This window comes from Syzygium oleosum, unplaced genomic scaffold (assembly GCF_021117445.2).
Source record: "Syzygium oleosum isolate NSW1041296 unplaced genomic scaffold, Sole_v2.1 Sole_v2.09, whole genome shotgun sequence".
In the NCBI taxonomy this organism is placed as follows: Eukaryota; Viridiplantae; Streptophyta; class Magnoliopsida; order Myrtales; family Myrtaceae; genus Syzygium; species Syzygium oleosum.
The window spans coordinates 149,249-174,070 of record NW_026607493.1 but is presented as its reverse complement, the minus strand read 5'-3'; the positions used below and the strand labels follow the sequence as shown (position 1 = coordinate 174,070).

The 24,822-nt window shown below is 41.1% G+C and overlaps 1 protein-coding gene across 1 annotated transcript; it reads right to left on the bottom strand.

Moving 5' to 3' along the window:
* Positions 1-9,605: 9,605 nt before the first annotated feature.
* On the bottom strand, positions 9,606-12,994 carry LOC115680361 (cytochrome P450 76A2-like). The gene is made up of 2 exons (XM_030604160.2): positions 12,074-12,994; positions 9,606-10,217 (listed from the first exon to the last, which is right to left on the bottom strand). Exons 1-2 carry the CDS (start codon positions 12,992-12,994, stop codon positions 9,606-9,608), a joined length of 1,533 nt encoding a protein of 510 aa, XP_030460020.1.
* Between the last annotated feature and the right edge of the window lie 11,828 nt (positions 12,995-24,822).

The window sequence follows — 24,822 nt, the reverse complement described above, 5'->3', positions numbered from 1 at the left end:
AGCGCACTTCCTGGCAGTGCGAAAGGATTTTGAATTGGAAAGGTACGCGGAATTGTATGTTCGACAGATCGTCAGATTGCATGAGTATCAGTATCGATCACGTCGGACCGAGATCCGAGGTTTACGGCCAACTTTTGGAAAAGTTTGCAATCGGCCTTAGGAACGAAGTTGCAGTTCAGTACTGCCTACCATCCACAGACGGATGGCCAATCTGAGAGGACGATTCAGACTTTGGAAGATATGTTACGTGCCTGTGTTTTGGACTTCCAAGGCAAATGGGAAGAGCAGTTGCACCTGGTAGAATTCGCCTACAATAATAGCTATCAACAAAGCATTTAGATGGCACCGTTTGAAGCCTTGTATGGCAGGGCGTGCAGGACGCCAGTATGCTGGGACGAAGTCGGTGAAAGGAGTATCACAGGCCCTGAATTGGTTTAGCAGTCGATTGAGGCAGTTGAGATTATCAGGGATAGGTTAAGGACTGCACAAAGCCGCCAGAAAAGTTATGCCGATCGGAGACGACGACCTTTGGAATTCCAAGTGGGAGATCATGTATTTCTCAAGGTGTCGCCTATGAAAGGATTATCCAGATTCGGCAAGAAAGGAAAGTTAAGTCCGAGATTTGTCGGTCCGTTTGAAATTTTGGAGAAGATCGGGGATATGGCTTATAGACTTACCTTGCCACCTAATTTGTCCTTAGTACACAATGTTTTCCACGTGTCAATGTTGAGAAAGTATGAACCAGATCCGACTCAAGTTCTAAGGTACGAGGAGATAGACGTGGACGACAGGGTGTCGTATGTGGAAAGACCAGTAAGGTCGAGGACAGAAAAGATCGTGTGTTGCGGAATAAGATGATCCCGATGGTTAAGGTCATATGGGAGCACCACGGAACCGAAGGTGCCACTTGGGAAAGTGAAGAGGCCATGCGACGTCAGCACCCCCATCTGTTTGAGTAGATAGGTTTGGATTACAAATTTCGAGGATTAATTTTTGTAAGGGGGGAAGAGTTGTAACATCCTGAATTTCGACTCATTTCCAGGATCAATAAAATTGATATTATTCCTCATTTGATTTTAGTAAGTCTCGCCCGAAATTGAGCTCTCTCGGGATACTAAACGATAGGGAATGGCTAATTAGGAAAATGGTACGTAGACCAGGGACCCGATCGCGAATTGGGCACCGATTCCGAGAAACGATGAGGAAATATTTTGGGCCAACGTGAGCCGATCCTAGGAGGGTGACAGATTTAGTTTGGCCAATGATGTACGATCGGATCGCGGGTAATTCCGCAAGACCGAGGTACGCGTGGCGAACAAATCCCAAACTTAAACCGAACGATCGCAACCTCCGGAATTAGCGATAATTCCTCACGTTCTTCCGGTAATCGAGACCATCACGACTCGAGTAACCCTAGGTCGATACGCGTAACCCCTAAACAGCCGCTCGTTAGTGAGAGACCCTAAAAGGTTAAATTGAGCAATTTTGATCACGGAATTGGATCCGGACTTGGACGTCGGATTTCGGGGTCGTGTGCGACTATTTTGCGAGGACGACGTCATTTTAGTGTGGCCACATATATTTGGGGTTAGTACGGTCGAAAAATGGAAATTCGGCTCGAAATCGGAAAATGACCATTTTGCCCCTAGGCTAATCTTGAGCTTTCCGAATTTTGATGATATTTGGGGATTAATTTAAGGATTAATTTATGGTTATATCAGCCCAATAATTCAATTTTCCTTGGACCAATTTGGCCCCAACTTTTTGGATAAGAATTAATGAGGATCAAGCATGCAAGGGCAACTTTGGAATTTTGGAAATTTGGTCAAAGCTATTAAATGCCCTTGTGTCTCTCTCTTGATCATTTCTTCTCCACCAAGCCAAGTTATTTTCTCTCTCCTTCCTCTCTCCCTCTCCACCCGCCGGCTCTCTCTCCCTCTCTTCCGTCCGTGCGTGAGCGCCACCGCCGGACCCGAGCACCGCCGCCTTCGCCGCCGTTCCGCCGTTCAGCCGCCGCCGCTCACCACCACCCGACCACCGTCCCCATCTCGTCCCACTCTCTCTCTCTCTCTCTCTCTCTCTCTCTCTCTCTCTCTCTCTCTCTCTCTCTCTCTTCCGTTCGGCCGAGGACAGCCGGACCAGCCCAAGCCGTGGACGCCGGCGTGAGGAACCGCCAGACCGCCGCTCGCCTAAGCCGTCCGCCCGTCTCGTCGTCCACACCACCTCACCGTGAACCACCGCCGACCAGCCCCATTGCCGCCCTGAACCGCTGTAGCTGCCGCCCTCCGATCAAGCGCCGCCGTGAGCATACCGGGACGCCGCCGCTGATTTCGCCGCTTGCTGGCAATCGGTCGTTCGTTCCCCCGTCGATTAGCCTTGTTTGGAGCTTAGGATTAAGTGAGTATTGCCCTCTAAACCCTAATTAAGATAATGGTGCGTTTCTAGACGGGTTTAGGTAGATTTAGGGGATTAATTAGGTGGTTTAGGACTTGGTTATTGGACTGAGAATGATTGGCTGGTTTGATGATAATTTGGGGAACCTAAGAAGTTTTTTAATGATGATTTTGTGGTCTGGTTGGACTTGAATAGTGGCTGTCCCGATTGGTTTAATTTAGCCTGAGTCCGAATTGTTTGGGGTTTATATGCGAAATCCCTAAGGAGCCATAATTGATTGATTGGTAGTTGATTGGTACATTTTTATGCTCAATTATATGATGCCATGCCGCGTGGTTGTGTGACCGATTAATGCGGTGTGCGATTGGCCATTGATTTGGCGTGAATTATGATGCCCAAGAATGTGAATTATGTGTTGGGCTATGTGAAATTATATGCTCATATGAATTAGTGATTCATTGATGTGCCAGTGTTGGAATTATATGCTCATTTGAACTGCATCATTTGCTCGAGTGCGAAAATTGCATGACCGAGCATTTTGTGTGCCAAGATTGGGCATGAGACAAAAATTGTGCAAGTGTTCGTGCCTGGTATGAACGTGTGATCACTAATGGCCTAATGCGTTTCAACGCGGGGTCGATGCCGTCCTGATGCATTTACGCGGGACGATGCCCGGTTCATCTGAAAGACGGCCAGCCTGATGCGTTTACGCGGTTTTTGGTCCGTAAGGAGAATGGTGTTGTGCCTGATGCGTTTACGCGGGCTAGAGACACCGGGCCACATGTGCTTCGGCGCGGGCCGTGAAGTGTTGTTGGCCTACGGGTCGGGCCCTATGCGTTTTTACGCGGGTCGATTAATAAACGGAAATTGGCAGTGTGCGAGTATGCATGATTGAGCCGGTCATGAGCATGGCAAATGTGTACCAGAGTATGTGGCTAATGTGCGTGCCGGTGATTCGTGTGTGAGACAGGCACTGACGAGAATGAGCATGCGTATGGCGTACGTGTGACCAAGTGTGTCGCGTATGTGACGTTGATATTATATTAAATTGCCTAACCTGCAGGGTCAGCGAGGTAAGTGATCTGGGCCCGAGGGCCTAGGTCAATTTCATTATTATTGGTTGCGTAATGGTTGAATGTGTTTGGTTGCCTGTCAGGAGGTGCATGTTAGCCTAGTTTAGGTTTAGGGGGTTTTTACTCGCTGAGATTCGTCTCATGGTTGTATAAACCCAAACTTTTCAGACCCTCGGATCTGAGGATGCCGGATGCTCCAGTGCGTTTTGGAATTCCGTGCCAGCTAGGGCCGACGTCGACCGAGCATCCCTTATGGATTGGGAATGTGTATATTAGGTATCGTACTATGATATTGGTTGATGTGAGAGAGGCGTACCCCCAACACCACGAATACGTAGCCTGGTGTTTTAGGGATCAATTCGGAGAGCATGGACCTCTTCGTACCTTTGATGTCCCGGTTAACGGGGAAGTGAGGTAGACCCGCAGTGTCCTGATGGAGACGTAGTTAGCCCCGAAACCTCGTCTGATGGGAGTTCGAGTGCTGGAGTTGAACCTGTTGTCTGGGAGGTAGATGATCTGGAGCCGATGGAAGCAAAAGAAGAACCAGAACCCATGGAGCAGGACATGGAGCTAGAGGACGTAGTAGAGCCAATGGACGCGAATGAGGAGGCCGCGTAGGCTGAGTCCGAGTTGGACTCATTAGATTCCGAGGAGGAGCTGCCTGATAGTTTTTCATCCTCTGAGTCTTCTGGTTCTGACCCGGACTGGGTCCCCTAGGTTAGTCCCAGCTTTAGATAGATCGGGCTGTACCTTTTTTACCAGAGCCCTATCTAAGTCTAGTGTCCCTGATCCCTGGCCACTGATCCTTTTTGACTTGAGTGGCAGTTAACCAGTTTTTGAGTCCGTTGTTTGTACTCCCTGTAAATGGATATTATACATATTTTAATAGTAATGAAATGTATATATTTTACTCATATTGATTTCCATTGTTGTGCTACCCATGGTTATAGTGTTTATTGTACGGGTGTATATATATCTATATACGTTGCTTCCGCATGTGCAATGATCTGCATGTTGGGCGTTGGGTCGGTGACGCGTTCTGGGACATCGAACCAAATTCGACCTTTGTGTGCGATGTTGCGCATCGAAGGGATTCGGGGCGTGACACTTATCACATTGAGTAGATTACTTATCATGAGTTAAATGAAAACTTGTCTTGATTAATGATCATTGATATGTGTTATAAGGTTTAAATTGCTATGAGAAAAAGGATGAGTTTATGTTGAAAAATGCCTTGATTAAATCGCAATCTTTGGTATGCTTAAGTTTAATTGGAAATTGAATGGACAATGTTATTGGTGTTGAAATATGAGTACATTTTCATTGTAGCTTTATGCGTAAAGAATTGCACGTCATAAACAATTGACATTGACTAAATTCCAAAGATAAGAAATGGGACTTGAGTGATTATTGTATGTGCATGATCACCTAAAAGTTCCATTTGTGCCCGGTTATATTGGAATACCACTAACCTAGGGTTTGGCCATGGCTGTGAGAGATCATGCCCAATTTGATAATTGGATGCCGTCGCGAGGGCAGGGTGAGACGAAGTCGTTTGCGAATGGAATTCGGAACAAACCCATTTATGGGATGCCGTCATTGAGGTTGGTGAGACGATGTTGTGCCCGACGGAGCGGGACGATGACCGGTCATGCCAGAAGACCGCCTTCCTTTGGGATGTGTTGTGGCCCAAGGGATCGTTTAATAATCTAGACTATCATGAGTACGACGTGCCTGAGAATGATGATTGATTATGTATAGAGTATTAAATTGTTGTTGTGCATGGTTATGCAATGAAATATGCTGGATTATGCCTCTTGAATATGCACGTTATTGTGATCCTGTTATGTGCTCGTTGGAGCAATTGCCAAATGGGATGGTAGTAAAAGGGTGAGATAACTGTTTCATGTCTATAGTTTAGGCAAAATAGGGGCTTTACTATTGATCTTTCATCGATAGTGACTTGCACGTTTAGGGCGATCCAGAGGCAACGTACTCTCCTAAATGAGGTTTAGGGAGCTTGCTTCCTGAGTTTATCTCATTGTTGTTTGTTTAACTATTTTCAGACTCCTAGTTATGAGTCAGCATCCTATGAGGTTCGGGGTGCCCATGGATATGGGCATGGTAGTGACTGAGCATTTGGTCGGATCGGATAGAGCCTTTCAGAGTCATTTGATGACCGTCTGGTCGATGAAGGGTTGGCTATGTAGGTACTGCATAAGTTCATAGCCTGGTTCATAAGGGAAGGAGATGAGCTCTTTGGCCCTATTAGGGGATTCGACGGGCCCCCTGGTAGAGGTAGTGGCGAGTAGGTCTGGGACCTGATGGACCTCAACCCTCATGATGAAAATGTCTCTAATCCCGATTCGGATGCCGAGGAGTCCGATTCGGAGTGTTCTCCTAAGTACTACTAGCTTTGGTGATGGCCTTAGGATGCCCCACCTTTTTTACCACCCCGTTTTGGATAGAGGAGCCTAGGTTGACCTGACCGATCACCCCTTTTTATTTGACTGGTCGTTGAGAAAGCTGCCCTAGATAGGCTTGTAAAGTGTAGCTTGTCAAGGTTAACTAATGTTTATAAAATGGCTCGCTGGTTTTTCCGTTAATGAGTTTTCCTAGCTATTTCCCTTACTGTTATGTGATTAGGAGTCTGTACATTTCCGCTTGCGTCCAATAAGAGATAATAGAATGGGTCAGCAACATGTCTTGAGTTGTCGCAACATAACGACAGAGGAGGGATGTTAGCATTCTCGATGGAACGGGGCATGACATGGTGGTAGTGAGAGTAGTGGTCCAAGCGAGAACCATGATACGAAGGAACTCAATGATCCTTAGATGGGTGGTGGTAGCGTATGTTGGATGGGGAGCCATCTCGGAATCCCGCAGTTATCACCTTTTTGGTTTAAACTGTGACGACGGGCGTTGATGTCAGCGGTGACGTATGTATAGGGTCACTTAGTGGTGAAGGAGAGCTTATATCTTTTTGGTCCTCCCAGTGTTAGTCTTTTGGTTGTATTGTCCGTGTATGTAAATAAGGAAAAGAAATGGAAGAATGATATCCCTCTTCAGTCATGTTGATTGTGCTGTTTGGGCCTCATCTATGTTATAAGTGCTATCCTAAATGTTAGCTTCCACTTGTATGATAACACTAAAGAAGATAAAAGAACCGCATTAGTAGGGTGGCGCGCCTGGGACGTCACACGTCGTCATTTTGAGATTGAAGGGGAAGCATTTATGATTACTACATAAGACAATGCAGAGCCTAAGACAGTTGAAGAGGCTCTCTCATCTATTGATAAGAAAGAATGGAGAAAAGCTTTGGAAGATGAAATAGAGTCTATGAGAGCAAACCATGCTTGGGACTTTGTTAATCTACCACCTGAATGCAAGGTTATTGAAAATAAATGGGTTTTCAAGATCAAGCATAGGGCAGATGGGTTTGTTGAAAAGTATAAGATTAGTCTTGTGGCAAAAGGTTATAGTCAACAAGAGGGTATTGCAAGAGGAAACCTTTTTACCAGTTGTAAGGTTTACCTCCATACGGCTTATCCCAACTATTGTCACAACTTTGGACTTAGAATTACATCAAATCGATGTAAAGACAATATTTCTCAATAGAGAACTAGATGAGGAAATCTATATGAAACAACCGATGGGTTTCATTGCTAAAGGTCAAGAGCGCAAAGTCTGCAAGCTTCATCGATCATTATATGGCCTTAAGCAATCATCTAGACAGTGGTACTTTCGTTTTCATCGAGCCATAACTTCTTCTGGTTTATGATGATCGAAGAAGATCACTGTGTGTATGTCAAACGGTCCGAGGATAATTTTGTGATTTTATCACTCTATGTGGATGATATTCTACTAGCTGGGAATGATAAGGGTTTGGTTATCACCATAAGAGAATGGTTGTCCTCTAATTTTGAAATGAAGGACATGGGAGAAGTTACTTATATATTGGAAGTTAATATTGAAAGAGATCGAACAAGGAAACTCCTTAGTCTGTCACAAAAATCTTATATAATGAAGATCTTGAATGTTTCAATATGCAGCATTGTAATCCCATTGATACCTCAATCATGTAAGGCGAAGGCCTAAGCTCTAAGATGTGTCCTAAGACTCTAGAAGAAAAGAAAGAAATGGAAACTGTTCCTTATTCTAGTGTAGCCGGAAGTTTGATGTATACTATGATGTGTACTTGACCTGACATATGTTATGCAGTGGGGTTAGTGAGTCGATACCATTCAAATCCTAGTCAAGCACACTAGAAAGCTAGTTAAAAGGATCTTGAGATACTTGAGAGGCACAATGGACTATCGACTTTATTTTCAAGGGAACGATTTACGCTTATTAGGTTACTCAGATGCCAACTGGGGAGGAGATTTGGATGAGCGTAAATTAACATCTGGATATGCGTTCTTGCTTAATGAAGGTGCAATTTTTTGGAGTAGCAACAAACAAACATGCATAGCTCTATCTATGATAGAGGTAGAATTTATTGCATGTTCTACTGCAGTGCAAGAAGCAGTATGGCTAAAACGTTTCTTGTAAAATTTAGCCATTGTCACTGATGTTCCAAGACCAGTGACAGTTTATTGCGATAGTCAGGCAACCATTGCCTATATGAAAGACCCTAAGTATCATTGTAGGACAAAGTATATTGACATAAAGAATAACTTCATCGAAGATATAATAGCGCAGAAGGAAGTGGTCCTAATATATTTCTACCAACAGAATGGTTGCTGATCCATTCACGAAGGTTATTTCTAGAGATGTGTTCTTGACCCACAAGATGTCTCTAGGATTACGTAGAATGTGATATGTAATATTGTTGAGGATCATTGGATTATATGTGTGTATGTATTGTACTTATTTTTTCTTTTAATAAATTGATGTTTTATCAATTAGTACAATATTCTTTAAGACTAGCACAAACACACATATATTATTATATGGCATGTCACCAGGCAATGATTGGCTCACTCACATGAATAATTACCTCAAATGCTATAGTAAGTAGGTTGAAATGAGATGATATGTACTATAAATACTAGAAGAACAAATTTAGTACATAACCTCAAATGCTATAGTAAGTAGGTTGAAATGAGATGATATGTACTATAAATACTAGAAGAACAAATTTAGTACATAATATAATTTTTCGTCGCCTTGATTAGGATTAAGATGAGATCTCTGATTATATGTGATAAGACCGAACATGATAGTCCCACAATCATGTATGCTTGATGGAAGCCGGATGCAAGTACTTAATTGGGCGCTATAGATAGAGAGCTGATATAGCATTCGAGCTAAATATATGTACGTGAGTAACATGTGACTATATTTAGGCTAAGATCCGTATAGTGGATATGTTTAGTAAATGATATATGCTCTTTTAGAAAGAGAAATCCGCTATAGCATGTAATTCATACATGTTTGACCGATAAGGGAGGTGAGTGAAATTATCCCTATTTACTTATCGTGTGAGTCCTTGAGGTAATTTATTGATTTCCTCGTTTTGTGCCCTATGTTACTTTTGACTATTTTTTCAAAGTAATAGAGCAATGTTGCTATTTTAGCATATTACTGGCAGTTATGAATAAATATGGCTTTATAGGATGTGTCTAGGAAAGCAGTTGTTCTGAAATGGAGAGAGACATGAGTGCGAAGGAAGACCATTGTTGTTTTACATCTATCACTTGTGTTTACTGATCGATCAATTATTTCACCTTGTGTGGCTTCTGGTGATTCAATTCACATTCCTAGATAATTCTTTTGTTGTGCATCAAAAGATTAGTCAATTTCTTCAGCGATCTTTTTCCCTACACTCCCATTCCTAAAATCACTCGCTCATACACGCATCAAACTGTTTGTGCCCGCCTAGTAATCCTAGCTTTCCCTTGTTAGTGCACCTTGAAGAAGGTCGCGAGGCTAAATATGGTATAATTAACCCATTCATTTAATGATGCGTGTATATAAATTCCGAAACAACATAGCCTGTTGTTATTTGACATATTTAGACTTGGGATTACAGGAACGACGAATGTCCGTGAGTGCAGTAGATTTGAGGAAGCAAAGAAAAGTTCAGACTAATATTAACTTAGGTAAACATGGAAACATTTAGAGCTGAACACAGTCTCACGTTGATCTTTTTTTGGGTACCGCCAGCAAGGGCACATACTTCCTCATGGTCACCCCCAACCGATCTCTCATATCAATCTTCTTTGGATCAATGCGGCCATCGAACCCCCAATCGAACTCATGAAGCAGCGAGCTCAAAGCCAGATGAAGCACGTGATGTGCCAAGGGCACGCCGGCACACATCCTTCGACCTGCTCCAAATGGAATGAACTCAAAATGTTGACCCTTATAATCCAACTTCGAACCGATGAACCTCTCGGGCTTAAAAACCATAGGGTCTTCCCAGACATCCAGGTCTCTACCGATCGCCCAAGCATTCACAAAGACCTGTGTGTTTTCGGGTATGTCGTAACCCATGAAGACAGTGTCACGCATTGCCCTCCGTGGCACGAGGAATGGGATTGGCGGGTGGAGCCTGAACGTTTCCTTCACAACTGCTTGCAGATAGGGGAGCTGGTCTATATCGGTTTCCTGGACCTTTCGGTTGGACCCGACCACCCGGGACAGCTCGGATTTGACCTTGACCATGGAGTCTGGGTTCAGTAGGAGTTCTGTCATCGCCCATTCAATAGTGCTGCTTGTTGTTTCCGCACCGGCCAAGAATATTTCCTGTGATGTCAAGAGGCGAGTGTGTGAGAGCAAGGATGCCAAAATTTCGGGAAATGGAGCGATATCCATAACTATTAATGATTTTTGCATCCTCGAATTCCAAAGTCGCGTCCGAGAGCAGTCCATTTAAGCCGTTTTTGAGTAACATGTTGCTTTTGGTGGATCGTATACTAGTCTTACCATATTCTATGTTTCAACACCATCTCTAAGTTTGGACCAGATATGATTTCTTCTATTCAAAATTATATACAAGAAATTGAAAATAGATAAGTAATATACTTCAGTGGGAGACAGTGGATATGTGTTTTCAAGTGACGTAAGTTGTGTGTTCGCAAATATATTATTTCAGAACCATAGCAACTCAGCTGGATGAGCAGCTTCCTTAAAGCTAATATAAGCTGTTGTTGCTGTATAAAAGCTGATGATGCCCCTTTATAAAAGCCTATATAAACTATTGCAGCTTTGAATGTGCTGCAATTGTGAGCAGTTTGCTTAACATCCTATTTAAGTCACAACGCCCTTTGTCATGGAGGTACTTACTCCACAATACTTCTATTGAATAATTTCATAACAGGTTTTTATACGTCTATTATTGTACTTGTTTACATACTCAGAAACTTGCATATTTGTCACAAAGGATATATCGGATTCTCGGCACATATTTTACATAATCTAGCAATAAAGCTAAAAGGTTATATTGATGGAAGAAAGCCTATCTTCTTTCAAGTAAAGTTACGAATGTAAAAAGTTGATTCATAAAATTGGGTACGATGATGTGCTATACAAATTGTGAGATATTTGGATAGTCAAGTGATATTCAAGCAACTTATAAGTATTTACATTATCGAATTGTTAATCAATTATTCTACGGTCATGTCGGGCTTTGTTTATTAGTTGTGTGGTCATCCTATGATCCATAAATATTTAAAACACTTGATAAAACGTGTGGAACATGGATCCTCTACTTCACATAGTACTCACTAGGGTACTTCAATAAATCTTAACCATTGATTTATGGAAACGGTCTTATTATCAGCAGCTGCGAGGGTGGTGGTCATGGCTACAATAACCCCCCTCTCCCGGATTCAAAGACTTGTATTTAAAGTTTTTTCACTCATGGACACTTTCCCAGCTAGTTCAAGGAAAATTGGATTACAATTTTGTGCGCACTCGGATTAAAGAGCTAGAAAATTTCACTAAGATGATTCCACCTTGCGCCTACCCTTCAGCCTTCGAAACCGATAATGCCAAGAGAGAATGGTAGGTATATCCTACAATCCAACTCTTTCAAGTACATCTTTTTATAATTGTTGAATAAACAGCTCCGACAACCACACAGACACATATTGACTGTTATGACCTTCAAGAACGAAAGCAGACAGAAAGTTCCATAAACATTAGGACAACCCATGACTTTTCAAAAGCTTCTCGATTTTTATATGCCAGCTTAGTGAAACTTACGAATTTCCATTTCTATATTAATATTACTGCTTTTACTCTTCTGTCTCAGAGCATACATATAAACCCAAGTTTTTTTACCCTCCCCTAAAATTTCTTTTCTAGGGCAGAAAAGATAGCAATTCGGTTAATGCATCTAGAGACAAACCGACACCCCTGTAGTCTATCCAAACAAAACGACCAATTCAGTGTTAGAGTTCCATTACTGCGCTTTTTTTACAATGAACTCTATTGCTTTTACTTCAGATACTAAGTGGATTACTAAAAGTATCTAGTATTGTGATGGATATGGCTTGTGTCACACAACACACAACATACGTACCAAGGATCAATCTTTAACTAATATGATCGGTCATAGTATTCTTTTATGATTAGAAATTCAAAGTTTGTGGTCGTACCAGTATGAATGTGTTGATCTGCTTCTCAGAAAGTTTGGCCGGCTCGTCCTTACCGTTTCCTTCGAACTCAAGTAACACATCTAGAAAATCCCTCCGATCATCATCCCTGCCGGTCTTCTTCTCCTCGATCCTATCCCTCACAAAATCCGAAGCGATCCTCATGGCCTTTCCCATATCCCGATCCATCTTCCTCCTCAGCCCTTGCGGGTCCAACCATCGCAGCCAAGGGAACAGGTCCACGATATTAGCATGGCCTGTCCACTCCATCAATCCGGCCATTGCCACGAAGAACTCCGATCCGACCTTTGAGTCCGGATCAAACAAGTCTCGGGATAGCATGAGATTCCCTAGCAAATTGAAAGTCGTCAGGAATACAAAGCGCGCGAGATGAATACCTTCTCCAAGTCGGACCTTGTCCGTAGACACCACCTCCCCGATCCATGTCAGCATATTGTCAACGCATTTTCTCCGGATCGTAGACGTCTCGTTGAGCCGCTTGGCAACTAGCATGTCCACTGTCAGCAGCCGCCTCGACATCCGCCAATATGGGCCGTATGGGGCTAGGGCGACGGATCCCTCGTGGTAGTCCCAAGAGCGCATGAGATCAGTGATGGTTCGCTCTGCGAAATTGAGGTCTTGGTTCTTGAAGAACTCGGTCGCAGCTCTGCTCGAGAGAATCACCATGGTGTCTATGGAGCCCAGTCTAAGCCAAATCACCGGGCCGTATTTCTCGCGGAGGCTGGCTAGGGTTCGATGAGGCATCGTCCCAAGATTGAACATGTTGCCAAATATCGGCCATCCGGAGGGTCCCGGAGGAAGCTGCGATGACCTGGACTGTTTCCGGCGAAGGGAAACAAATAAAATAGAGGACGCAAAGGCGACACATATCAGTACGAAAAACGAATTAGTCGGTTCGGTCATGGCTTCCATCAGTACTAGGACTTCTCCGACGATCTTGTTCCTGGGGAAGGTGACTAATATAAATAGCAAATCCCCTGGAAGTTGGAAGTTCCTATGTGCGTGAAATGCACATTTATTATTATTATCATTACTATGAGCTTGTTATTTAATTTTACAGAGGTTGAACTTGTGTTCACAGGGATTGAGAGCAAGTCATATTTTTTTATGCGGTCTGTGGGCCACCATGAGAATAAATATGTCCAGTCTAGTTCAAATATCCCAATAATAGAGATATATAATATAGAAAAGATTTAAAAATAATAAATTGCATGTTCGACAACTGTCATTGAAGTTGCTGAAATATATAAAAATACTTTGTTCGAGAGCCGATCCTGATGATGTGTCCATGGATAGATATGGGGACGGTAAGACGAGGTTTTTTTGTTCGATGTATATAATGTATGTATATATCTTAATGGGAAAATTTAATGGGAATGGAATCGGCCATAGTGAAAGAGGCTTAAGATTCTTAGGGAGCACTATTTGGCTGTGCTTGTCGTGGTGTGCGCTTGGCGTAAGCGTTGAAGAGTTGAAAGGAAATATTTACTAGTCAATTATGGCCGGCCTGCCTCAGGCTTGGAACCAGGCGGGAACTGAAAGCAACATCTTCTTAGGGCACGAGATTGAACTGAGTCAATCTACTTACTTGCTTACACACGTAGTTTGGGCTCGGTGGGATAATTGCCCCAGATAAACTTGTACGATTTCGAGCCAAGTTTGGTTTCTTGAGTTATTCGAGTATCTTGTTTAGTCAAGCTCGTGGTCAATAAATTTCAATTCCACGTGCTCGCGAGTATAATCCAGTTTCCTTTATCTTTTTATAAAAATATTTATTTTGTTGGGAAAAAAATTGCGGGAGAAGTTGACTGACCTTTCGATGCACAACAAAAGTATTACTCAGGAATGTGAATTGAATCACAAGCGAACGTTGGACGAATTTACAACTTCACATCGGTCCGAATATAATCACGACAAAAATATTATTGTTCCACAGCGTTAATGCCGATCGTCTTCTCAAATTAACAATGAAAACTCTTTTTGTGTGTTATTCAATAGAGAGGAGAACGTAAATTTTCTCTACGTTCTTTTCCACATATGTGTGTCACACTGTGTCTCTATTTTCAGGAAGTTATTTGAACTATTGGGAAAAAGTCGCGGAAGAAATCAACTAACCTCTCAAAGCACAACACATGAATTACCCAGGAACGTGAATTGAATCATTGGCGAATGTTGGACGAATCTACAACTTCACACCAGTCCGAATATAATTATGAGGAAAATATTCTTGTTCCACAGCGTTTAATGCCGATCATCATCTCAAAGTAACGATAGAACCTTTTTGCGTGTTTTTTGAGTGAGAGAGGATAACATACGTTTTGTTTATTCTATACGATGTCTGTTATGTCTCTGTCGTCTATGAAGTTTTATTAACTTCCCTCAACAGACAACCAATGACACCTCTTTAAAAGGTGTTGTTAACACCTAATTTTTAGCTAACGCGTCATAAAGGTAAAATCTTGAGATTAGGGTTTCTGATAGCGACAGAACTCAATCCTCAACCAAAAAAGAGTCATTTAGCATTTGAATCAGCATTAGCCATTCATTTTCTAGCTTTTTACATTTCAATTTCAAAAAGTCAAAGAGTTGACTTTCGAGTTGACTTGTTGGTCAAACTTTGATCAAAAGTCAACTCAAAGTCAAATTTTGGTTTTTTGCATAAAAAATCCCAAAATAGTGTCAATTTCACTTTTTCATCATCAATTTTCAAAAAATTGATTTAGAATCAACTTTCCCCAATTTACGGAATTTGGTTCAAATCGGCCAAAAATGAAATTACTTCATTTCTAGTCATTTTTTAGGATAGTTTCCTTCGCAACATTTGATCTAGAGGTCGTATTGCATTCAATTTTGGAACCAATTTTGTAATTCCAAGCCAAGGGAAAAAACCCCAAATTTAGGCCCTAATCAGTGATTCCGATCGATTCTTCATGATTTGCGCAATTAAGACACGAATGAGTATTTGATGAATTGAAGCTCAATTTGGCCAATTGAACTTCAAATAAATTCATTAGTCTAGCTTGGCCATACAATTTAACTCAAATTGAAGAGCAATTGGCCCAAACAAGTTAAATTGGATCAATTTGTGCTTATATTTCAAATTGGTTCAATCCAATTTAATCAAATTCAATTCAATTGGGTCAATCAATCATGATAAGGATTAAATTGTACAAAATTGGAACAAATTGAACCAAGAATTGAACCGGTTCAACTCGGTCAAACTCGGGTCAAACGGGTCCAACCGGTTCAACCCGGTTTGACCAGAATGGAACCGATCTGATCGGACCGGCCGTTTTCCAGTCAAGAATCCGGCGGCCGGCGGTCCATTTCGGCCAACCACATCCCTTTGTGTTCAAAATGACAAAAATGCCCTTAAATGGAAATTACAAAAATGCCCCTAAAGCAAAATCACCAAAATGCCCTTACTTAAGAATTAAGCAAATTATTTAGGAGTTAAGCAAATCAATAATGGCCATTCATTTAGAACAAATCATGGCCATCATAGTGCCGTGTCATTTATCCTTAGCCCCTAAGGAATAATCTTAATTATTATGGATGTATTCGAGGCTATTATATTGATTTAAGGGCTACGATTCAAAGTTGGGGAAAATATATAAGCTTTTTCCCTCCAAAAATTGATAAGGACTCTCATAATTTCATATCCAGTTTCTCTCTCCTCTCTTCCCTCTCTCTCTCTCTCTCTCTCTCTCTCTCTCTCTCTCTCTCTCTCTCTCTCTCTCTCTCTCTCTCTCTCTCTCGGCTGTGAACTCCCCTCACCGGTTCGACCTCTCGCCAGCCGGTTCCCGGCGTGTTTGTTGACACCTGATTTTTAGCTCATTTTTTTCATATTTTCAAAAATCTCAAAATTAGGACTAGGAATCTTGGCCAAGCCTAGAAACCTAGTTCTAAATCAAAAATAATTTTTTTAGTATTTTCCTGCATTTTTCATTAATTTCTTTTAGTCAAAATAAGTGAGAAAATCAAGAAAAATAGCAAATGAAATCAGAAAATTCCATAAAAATAGTCATTAGTCTTATTTTAAATCCAATTTCATTAATACATCATCAATTTTGAAAAATCTCAATCGGTTATATGTTTTTCCCAAAATTGGGCAAAATTAAATCCGAATTGAACCAAAAATGCAATTAAATCTTTTCTAGCCATTTTTAAGTCATAGTGTCTTCACAACAAATGATTCTGGGACCTTGAATTACATAATGGTCCATCCAATTGCACAATTTGTCAAAGAAATCAGAAAACCCCAAAATTCAATTGAAAATTAAGAATTTTGAGCCCAAATTGGGAATCGTGCCCAATATGAAATTGTCGAACCATGAGACCATCATTTTTAGGGTTAATCAGATGTGGGTAATTCAATTTTGGCATCAATTTTGCCTAATCAAGTCATTAGGACATCAAATTGAACAAAAACCCTATTAACTTGAATACAAAAATGGAAAATCTTGGACATGATTATCACAAAAATTGGGAAAATCACATGTTTGGGTTAAAAATGTGATGAGGAATTCAATTTTGGGGTTTAATTTTGAAAATTGGGCCAAAATTGAGCTTAATTGGCGAATTTAGACCAACCCGGGTTTGCCAGGTCGATCGAGTCAACCCAACCCGATCCAGGTCGATCACCTTCTTCGCTCGACTCACCCGAACCATAATAAAACCTATAAAAAAACCGAATTAAACTCAGGACTTCATGAGCTTTCCCTGGTCAATCTAGCACGTGTAAATTGACTTGGCCAGCTGGAGAATCTCCAGCTGGCACCAAAGATTCGATCTAACCGATTCTAAGTCGGTTCTAACCGAATTTGGGCGGGAATTTTGATGAACAAAAAAGGAAGAAAAACTGAACATTGCAAGAGAGGGTGTTCGACGATTTGCCGAGGAGAGAGAAGAGAGAGATATAGAGGGAAAAAGCCTGAAATCTAGAGAGAGAGAGAGAGAGAGAGAGAGAGAGAGAGAGAGAGAGGAGTGGAGATCCCTAGGTCGAGTGAACGGCGCCGGCGAATCGACCGTTTAGGGAGGATCTCCTCCTCGGCTGACCAGTGGCAAGTTGACTGTGAATGCCTGAAAATTCGGCCCGATCAGCGAATTCGGAGCTCTTCCGACGAATCCAAAACCACCAAGTTGAAGTTCAAATGTCAAGGAACAACTCTAGAGGCGTGGATCAGTTCGGCGATTCCTTCTGATCATGGAACGAAGAAGGTAAAGTTGGCTCATAGTAATTTTTTTTCAAATTTTCCAGAATTCAGTTCTAGTCCCAATATGAATGTTTATGTGATTTCGTCGATGAATTTTAGCATTTTGATGTTCAGAACTTGTTTCTAATCATTTTTGGTATTGTTTGATTGCATTTCGGGCATTAAAAACACATAAAACCGAGTCGGCCACCCCCATGAACCATCTCGCCGGAGCTCGGACATCACCACCGGAGCGTCGCCGTGGCCATAGGCCTGTCAAGTCAGTCTGTGCTTACTTTGTTTGATGTTCTGGAAATCATCTTGATCGACGTAGACGGCCAGGGCGAATAAAATAGGGATTTGGAGCTTCTCGTAATGTTAGGTTAGAATAATAGTAAATTGGCATTTTTCGACCGGCTTTTTCGCAGGCCGACGGTGATCTGACGGCCAATCAGTTGGTTTAGTTTGATAATAGATGATATAGTTTCAATGTAGAATCCAAAATTATGGCCGGAATCACACCGGAAGGTCGTCGTATCCCGATCTGAAGTCACGGCCTCGAAAACATTAAATCGGAAATTGTGTATACCAAGTGTTTGGCAAAATGCTTAGAAGAAAAATGGTCAAAACGGCGCCATTTTTGGCTCTAGGCTCGTTGGAGAAGGTGACCGGCGATTAGCGCCGGCGACGCTCGGTTCGGTCAGGCCGAACCGGGCCGATCCGGTTCATTTTCCTGGCGGGAAATTTAAAAAATAATAAATAAATAAAAAATCTAAAAAAATTCATAGAAAATTCATAAAAACATAAAAAAAAAATTCAAAAATTGTGGAAAATCGGAAAAAAATTCAAAAAATAGAAAATGAAAAAAAATAGAAAATTCATAAAAATTAAAAAAATTTCAGAAAATTCATAAAAATTCAGAAAATTTAGAAAATACAAATAAAAAATGTGAAAAATTTAGAAAAATCAATAAAAAATTGAAAAATTGGAAAATTCATAAAAATTTTCAGAAAATCATAAAAATCAATTCTCGGTTAATGAAATTTCAGAAAAAAAATCAAAAAAAATTTAAAAAATTTAAAAATTCACAGAATGGTCCAAAAACACTCTGGCCAACCTTAGAAAGTGAAATTTGAATTTTTGGAAGTGCCCAAGTGGCATTTTTAGAAAATCTCAAATTCAGGGGTTATAACCCCTAAAAAAACCCTAAAACCCTAAAAAATGTAAATCATGAAATGAATAAGCTCCTAGAACTTCATTACGGTTTGGATGTTTTGATTGATTTTCATTTTTAGAGACCATTTAGGATTGATTGATTTGATTGACATCGATTGTGCATTTAATACTTGATTGGTTTTTCCTGCGATTAGAATGGATAGAATTAGTGGGTAGGTCTTGGAAATTTGCATGACACGTTAGACATCGTATCATTCTTAGGTACCGAAAGGGCGTTAGGGATCTCAATTTGGGATCAATAACGTAACCAAGTCCCCGTATTCAAAATCTCTGATTCGTGGAATCGTGGTATTTCTCCCATACCCCGATTAGGTTTTTAGTCTACCTACCAACAATGACTAGTGGCGACTCCAAAACACAAACTTATACTAAATAGGAAATTACCATCCGCTGTCATGTAAGGTATGATTTGGGAGAGACCCTTACATGGAAATACCTCCTTAGCGCGCAAACCCGAAAGTCCAAAAAAGCGCGGCGCGACATGCTTGGCGACTCCGCTGGGGACTTACCTTTTCTAAGTGGACTTAGGCCTAGATAGAACGACATGCTTGTATTTTGTGCTTGCAAGGATCCTAGGTACGTCCCGCTAACGATAGTATTAAATGGTTTTGCAGGCGGGTGGTATAAGGGGTGTAGTCTTTGCTAACCCTTGTTTTGTAGGATGGTGTTGGGATTGAATGTGGTTTGAATGAATTTTAGAAGTGCTGTTTGGTTATTAATTGCAATGCATGCCTTTAAGTTGCTTTAGCATTACACCATTAGCACACACCACTCCTGGCCCAACCCCGGCTATATTTAGGATTACCCTTAGGAGGTATGTGTTTAGGCAAAACTATGAGCCGATTGCTCATGGGATCCTTTAAATGCAATACCGATCACCGAGGTGGAATAATATTTCATTACTTTAGGCCGATTGCCTATTGGAATGTAATCCCTTGTCCATTAAGGTGGTGACCTTGAGCCTTTAGCATATCCTATCCTTTTAGGCGTTAAAACTTCACTAGTTACATTCGCTTGTCTTTGTGGTTAGTATACCTAAAACCAAACAAAAATGTCATGGTAAGCAACTATCATTCCATTCCATTCTTTTACAATTATGCATGTTAGTTGGCGCATTTTAAAAAAAAATGCCTAAATGACATTTAATACTTGGTCTAAATGCCCTTTCATTTTAGAATGCATGATTAGGGCGTCATACTCCATTTGGCCATTCTTTCATTTTTAGATAAAATGTATAGGTCCATGGCGGATGTTCCATGTAATTCAAGTGCTTATTTGTTCATTTTAATGTATTCGAAGTTGTAAACCATAGTTTAGGATTTTATGGTCTAAATGGAGTATGACAGAATGGGCATTTACATCACACATTGAATTTGTCCATGATCTCAACTATATGCTCTTTTAAGGTTTAAACAGACTCAAAATGACATTTGCATTACTTTCGAGGTATGCGAGTGTATTTTACCTCCGTTTTACCTCAAAAGGACATATGATTGAAATGGATGCATTAAAATTGATTCGTAATCCATGGTGATTAATAACAAATCTTTTTGCATGATTAGGCTCAATGGGAAAACTAGACATCCAAGTAATTCCCATTCCTCGGAAGGAACTCGTTGCTTGGTGGAAAGGCATGTCCAAGGACAACCAAACTTATGTCCAAGAAAGGCTTGGATACCTTCTCGAGCTTATGCATGTGGAACATCGAGTCAACTTAGTCCAAGCTTTGGCGCATTTTTGGGAAGTTTCCACCGCCACATTACAACTTGGAGAACATGAATTGGTACCAACATTAGAAGAATATCAAGCCGCCATTGGAATTAATTCTAAACCTAGAGTCGTAGAGCCACCCGTTGGACTTAATCCTGTGAGCCTTTTAGCTGAATTCCTTAACCTCAAAACTTCCAAAATCGAAAAGTTGATCAAATCAAACATGGGTAGATTTCCATTATCCTTCTTAGTGGACAACTTTTCAAAACTTCCTAGGAAATGGGAACACTTCAGCCCGGGTATTCATTCTAACTTTCTTCGGCTTTATTCTATTCCCCGTGTCCAGAACGGGATTAGACCCTTTAGTCGCTGTGATAGCAAGAGAAGCATGTCTTAAGTGACACTTCTCTAATATGCTTTTTGCCCAAACCGTCATTTCCTTAAACACATACCAAAATCGTGGGAGGGGTATCTTTCAAGCTTCTACTGGTCTTTTGTCATTATGGTTCATCTCACACATTCGACCATGGTGTCGTTTCATGAACATTCACGAAATTTGTTCGGCAATAAATCTAATTGAACGATACATTCGTCTCCAAAGCAAATTACCCAAACAATCTTTCTTAGATTGGGCCAATTTCATTAGAGCTCTAACTCTTGATCAAATCCAATGGCGGATCAATTGGCCAAAGATTAGCAAGGCAAAGATCATAAGCCCAGAGGGAAATGCGGTACCATTGCTTGGTTTGAGTGGAGGAGCAGCTTATTGCCCTCTGAGGGTTATTAGACAATTCGGGATACTTCAGCAAGTATCACTGGTATGGAATCCCGAGTGGAACTATACTCGAAGAGGAGAAGAATAGCCTTCAAGCCAAAATTCACAAGATCAACTTATCTTTGGATAACCCACTCGAACAAATAATCGAGTGGCCAAAAAGCTTGGAAGAAGATATAAAGATTTGCATGGCCTCCAAAGAATACATCAAATGGATAGAAAATAAGTGTCCAATTGATGTCGAGCCATATGTCCCGTTGAGATGGTATTAGATCCTGTAGATGAATATGTACATGAATACATTGTTCCAAGCATGCCTGGAGTGGAACCCTATGTCCCTGAAGAGGTTGTGATTGATGTCGAAGAATGGGAATCTCGAGCCAAGGAATAGGAAGAATACTAAAAGGCGGAAGCTGTCTTAGCTAGCAAGAAGCCTAGGATTAGATGATTTAGATTCCCATTTGAACTTAAAATCATGATGTCAAACAATTTCAAATTTTATATGCAATGATGGGTTGATTACTTTCTAAACATGCATGGATAATTTTAGAACATGATTTCAAAACATAAAGGAATCACCATGGATTGCAATTCTTTGAATTGTATGATTCCTTGAGAAAGACATTGATGAAGAATTTTATACAAGGCTAAGACTTGTATGAAATTTCTTATCCTTGACAATCTCATGAAACCATACAATTAAAAGGATGTAGGGTTTTGTGATCATTTTGCTATGCTAATATCGGGTCTTTTTATAAAACAGGTTGTTTAGCAACGGAAAGTAAAAGACCTCGGACTCGCTTACAAGTTAGAATGGCGGAAGAAGAAACCCGTACTCGACTAGCTGAAGTCGACAATCAAATGACCCAAATGGCTGCAATGATGGCAGAAATGAAGGCTTTTATTCTTACATCCCGTGGACAATCCTACTACTCCAAATGCGGGAACTTCAAATGCTACTGAAACACCGATCGAAGAACCAGTCAGAAACAAAGAACCGGTTCAAGAAAATCCTCTAAAAACTACGCCTGAGGTTGTAAATTTGGAAGAGGATGATCAAATCAAAAAGACATCCAAAACAAAAGATGAAGAAGAGGTTAAGAGATTGGCCAAAATTGAAGAATGCTTAGCAAGTCAAGGCTATGAGCTTCAAAGGTTCGACAAGTTCTCGCCGTACGCAAAGGTGGTTGTTCCAGAAAATTATAAGGAACCAGAGTTTGTGAGCAAGTATGATGGCACTGGTTGTCCCAAAAGCCATTTGAAGTATTATCCCCGTAAGATGGCAAGATATTCAGATAACACGCCACTTCTTATTAGCACATTTCAAGATAGTTTGAGAGGAGCGGCTCTCGCATGGCACACAACCCTCGACATAAAAGACTTCACTGAATGGGATTATTTGGCAGGAGAATTCCTTCGCCAGTACAAGTTTAATGTTGAAGTGCTCCCAACTAGAGAAGATCTCGTCAAAACTGAGAAACGGAAGAATGAAGGGTTCAGAACCTATGCTCAGAGATGGAAAGTTATTGCCTCACAAGTAAAGCCCGCCATAAGTGAAGATGAGCTCATTGAGGTCTTTCTAAAATCATTGCCAACTGAGTATTATGACAAGCTTCATGTATCAAGTTGTCAAACATTCACCATGTTGGTAAAAGTGGGTAAGAGAATTGAATGGGGGTTGAAAGAGAAGAAGGTTCAAGAAATAGCAGCAATGAGGCCTTACCCTGGGAAAAAAGACAAAGAGCCCATCCGAGAAGTGGCTATGGTGTCTCGCCCAAATACTCATCAAGCATCATTTTCAAAGCAATCAAATGTCGCTTGGAAAAACCCAAGGCAGTTTGAGCCAAATAAAAGGCCCGTGAGGCAATACACACCGTGGCCTCAACCCCTGTCAAAGTTATTACCAATGCTTCTAGAAAGGCATTTGGTGGCTAAAGAAGTACCAAGAGATAATCCTACGAGATTTTCTTGGTACGATGAATCAAAAACCTGCACCTATCACATGGGAGAAAGGCGACATGATGTAGATAATTGACTCACTCTAAAGTACAAGGTTCAATAGCTCATTGACAAGAAGATATTGAACTTCCAAGAGCCCGAGCCAAATGTACATCATAATCCTCTTCCTGAGCACAATACAGTAAGCATGATCAAAGATGAAGAAGCAATGATCAAGTCTGACAATGAAGATGAATATGAGGTCAAGATTAAAGCTTCTCGATTAGGAGATGCCCGCTTTCGTCAAGAAGCGCTCCTAAAAGGCGAGATCGTAAACAACTTAGGAGAAGATTCCGGAAAATATAACTTCCAAGTGAAATGTACCCTACTGCCATTGGCATTCAAAAATGAAGTAATTGTACCTGATGGCTGGGGTGGTATAGATGATGAAATCGGTCCTGAGGAGAAAGTTCTGCCTAAGAAGGAAATGCTCCAAGATGAAATAGATGAGGATGAAAGGGAGAAGGAAAAAGTCCAATAGGGTGAAAGGCATTTCACCTAGAAATCATCCATTGAAGGTGAAACCGTAGACTTACTCGGTCAAGACAGCAGTAAATACAATTACTATGTCAAATATACTCCACCACCATGGACGTTCAAAAATGAAGACATTGTACCGGACGGATGGGGTGGCATGGACGAGGTCCCGATCAGCCAACTAAATCTCGAGGAGAATGAAGATCGGGAAGAGAGAAAGAAGAAAAAGACTCGTCGAGGTGATAGACAATTTGCTCGAAAATCACGAAAACAAGGTGAAGTTGTTGATTTTCTAGATCAAGATAGTGGCCGGTATAATTACCGTGTCAAATATACACCCCCTCCGTGGGCATTCAAGAAGGTGAACATGAAAATAAAGGAGTAACTGAAGAAGATGTCAAACAATTGCTTTCAGTCATGAAGACGAGTGAATTTGAAGTGATTGAACAGCTAAGAAAGATGCCGGCATAGATTTCTTTGTTGTATCTCTTCAAGACTTCAGAAAGCCACAAAATGGTGCTTATGAAGCTTCTCAATGAAGTACACGTCTCGGAGACAATTAATAAAGTACAATTGGAAGACTTTGTTGGCACTATTCTTCTGAAAGATCAAATTGCCTTCTCCGATGAAGATTTCCCAATTGACGGGCGTTCCCATAATAAGGCGCTATATATTGCCATCAAATGCCGGGGTAAGGAGGTGTCACGAGTGCTGATTGATAATGGTTCCGCACTTAATTTGTGTCCACTAAGCATACTGCATCGCTTGTGGATTAACGAAGAGCTCATTAAACCTTCTAAGGTAACTGTGCGTTCGTTTGATGGAATGAAGAAAAACATTATTGGCGATATCGAGCTCGAGGTGAACATAGGCCCTGTGCCTTTCCTGATTGACTTCCAAGTAGTGGATATTTTGAGGACTTTCAACTTGTTACTCAGAAGACCTTGGATTCATATGGCTGGTGCTATTCCTTTAAGTCTCCATCAGAAGGTCAGGTTCGTCATTAATGGCAAGATGATCACCGTACACAGGGAGACGGATTTCACCACTTACAAAGAGAGTGCAATACCATATATCGAACCCGAAGTGAAAGAAGAACCAAGTTATCATTCCTTCGAAATGATCTCAATGATGCAAATTCCTGCCGGTTGCATTATAAAATCCCCGGAGTTCTCAACATCATCCATTATGTCTGGAAAGGTGTTATGCCAGTATGGATTTATTCCCGGTAATGGTCTTGGATCCAAATCCCAAGGAATCAAAGAACCTATCACTCCGCTTGCTACAAGAATGAAACATGGAGTAGGTTATATTTCAAATAGTTCTAAAGATCACCATGG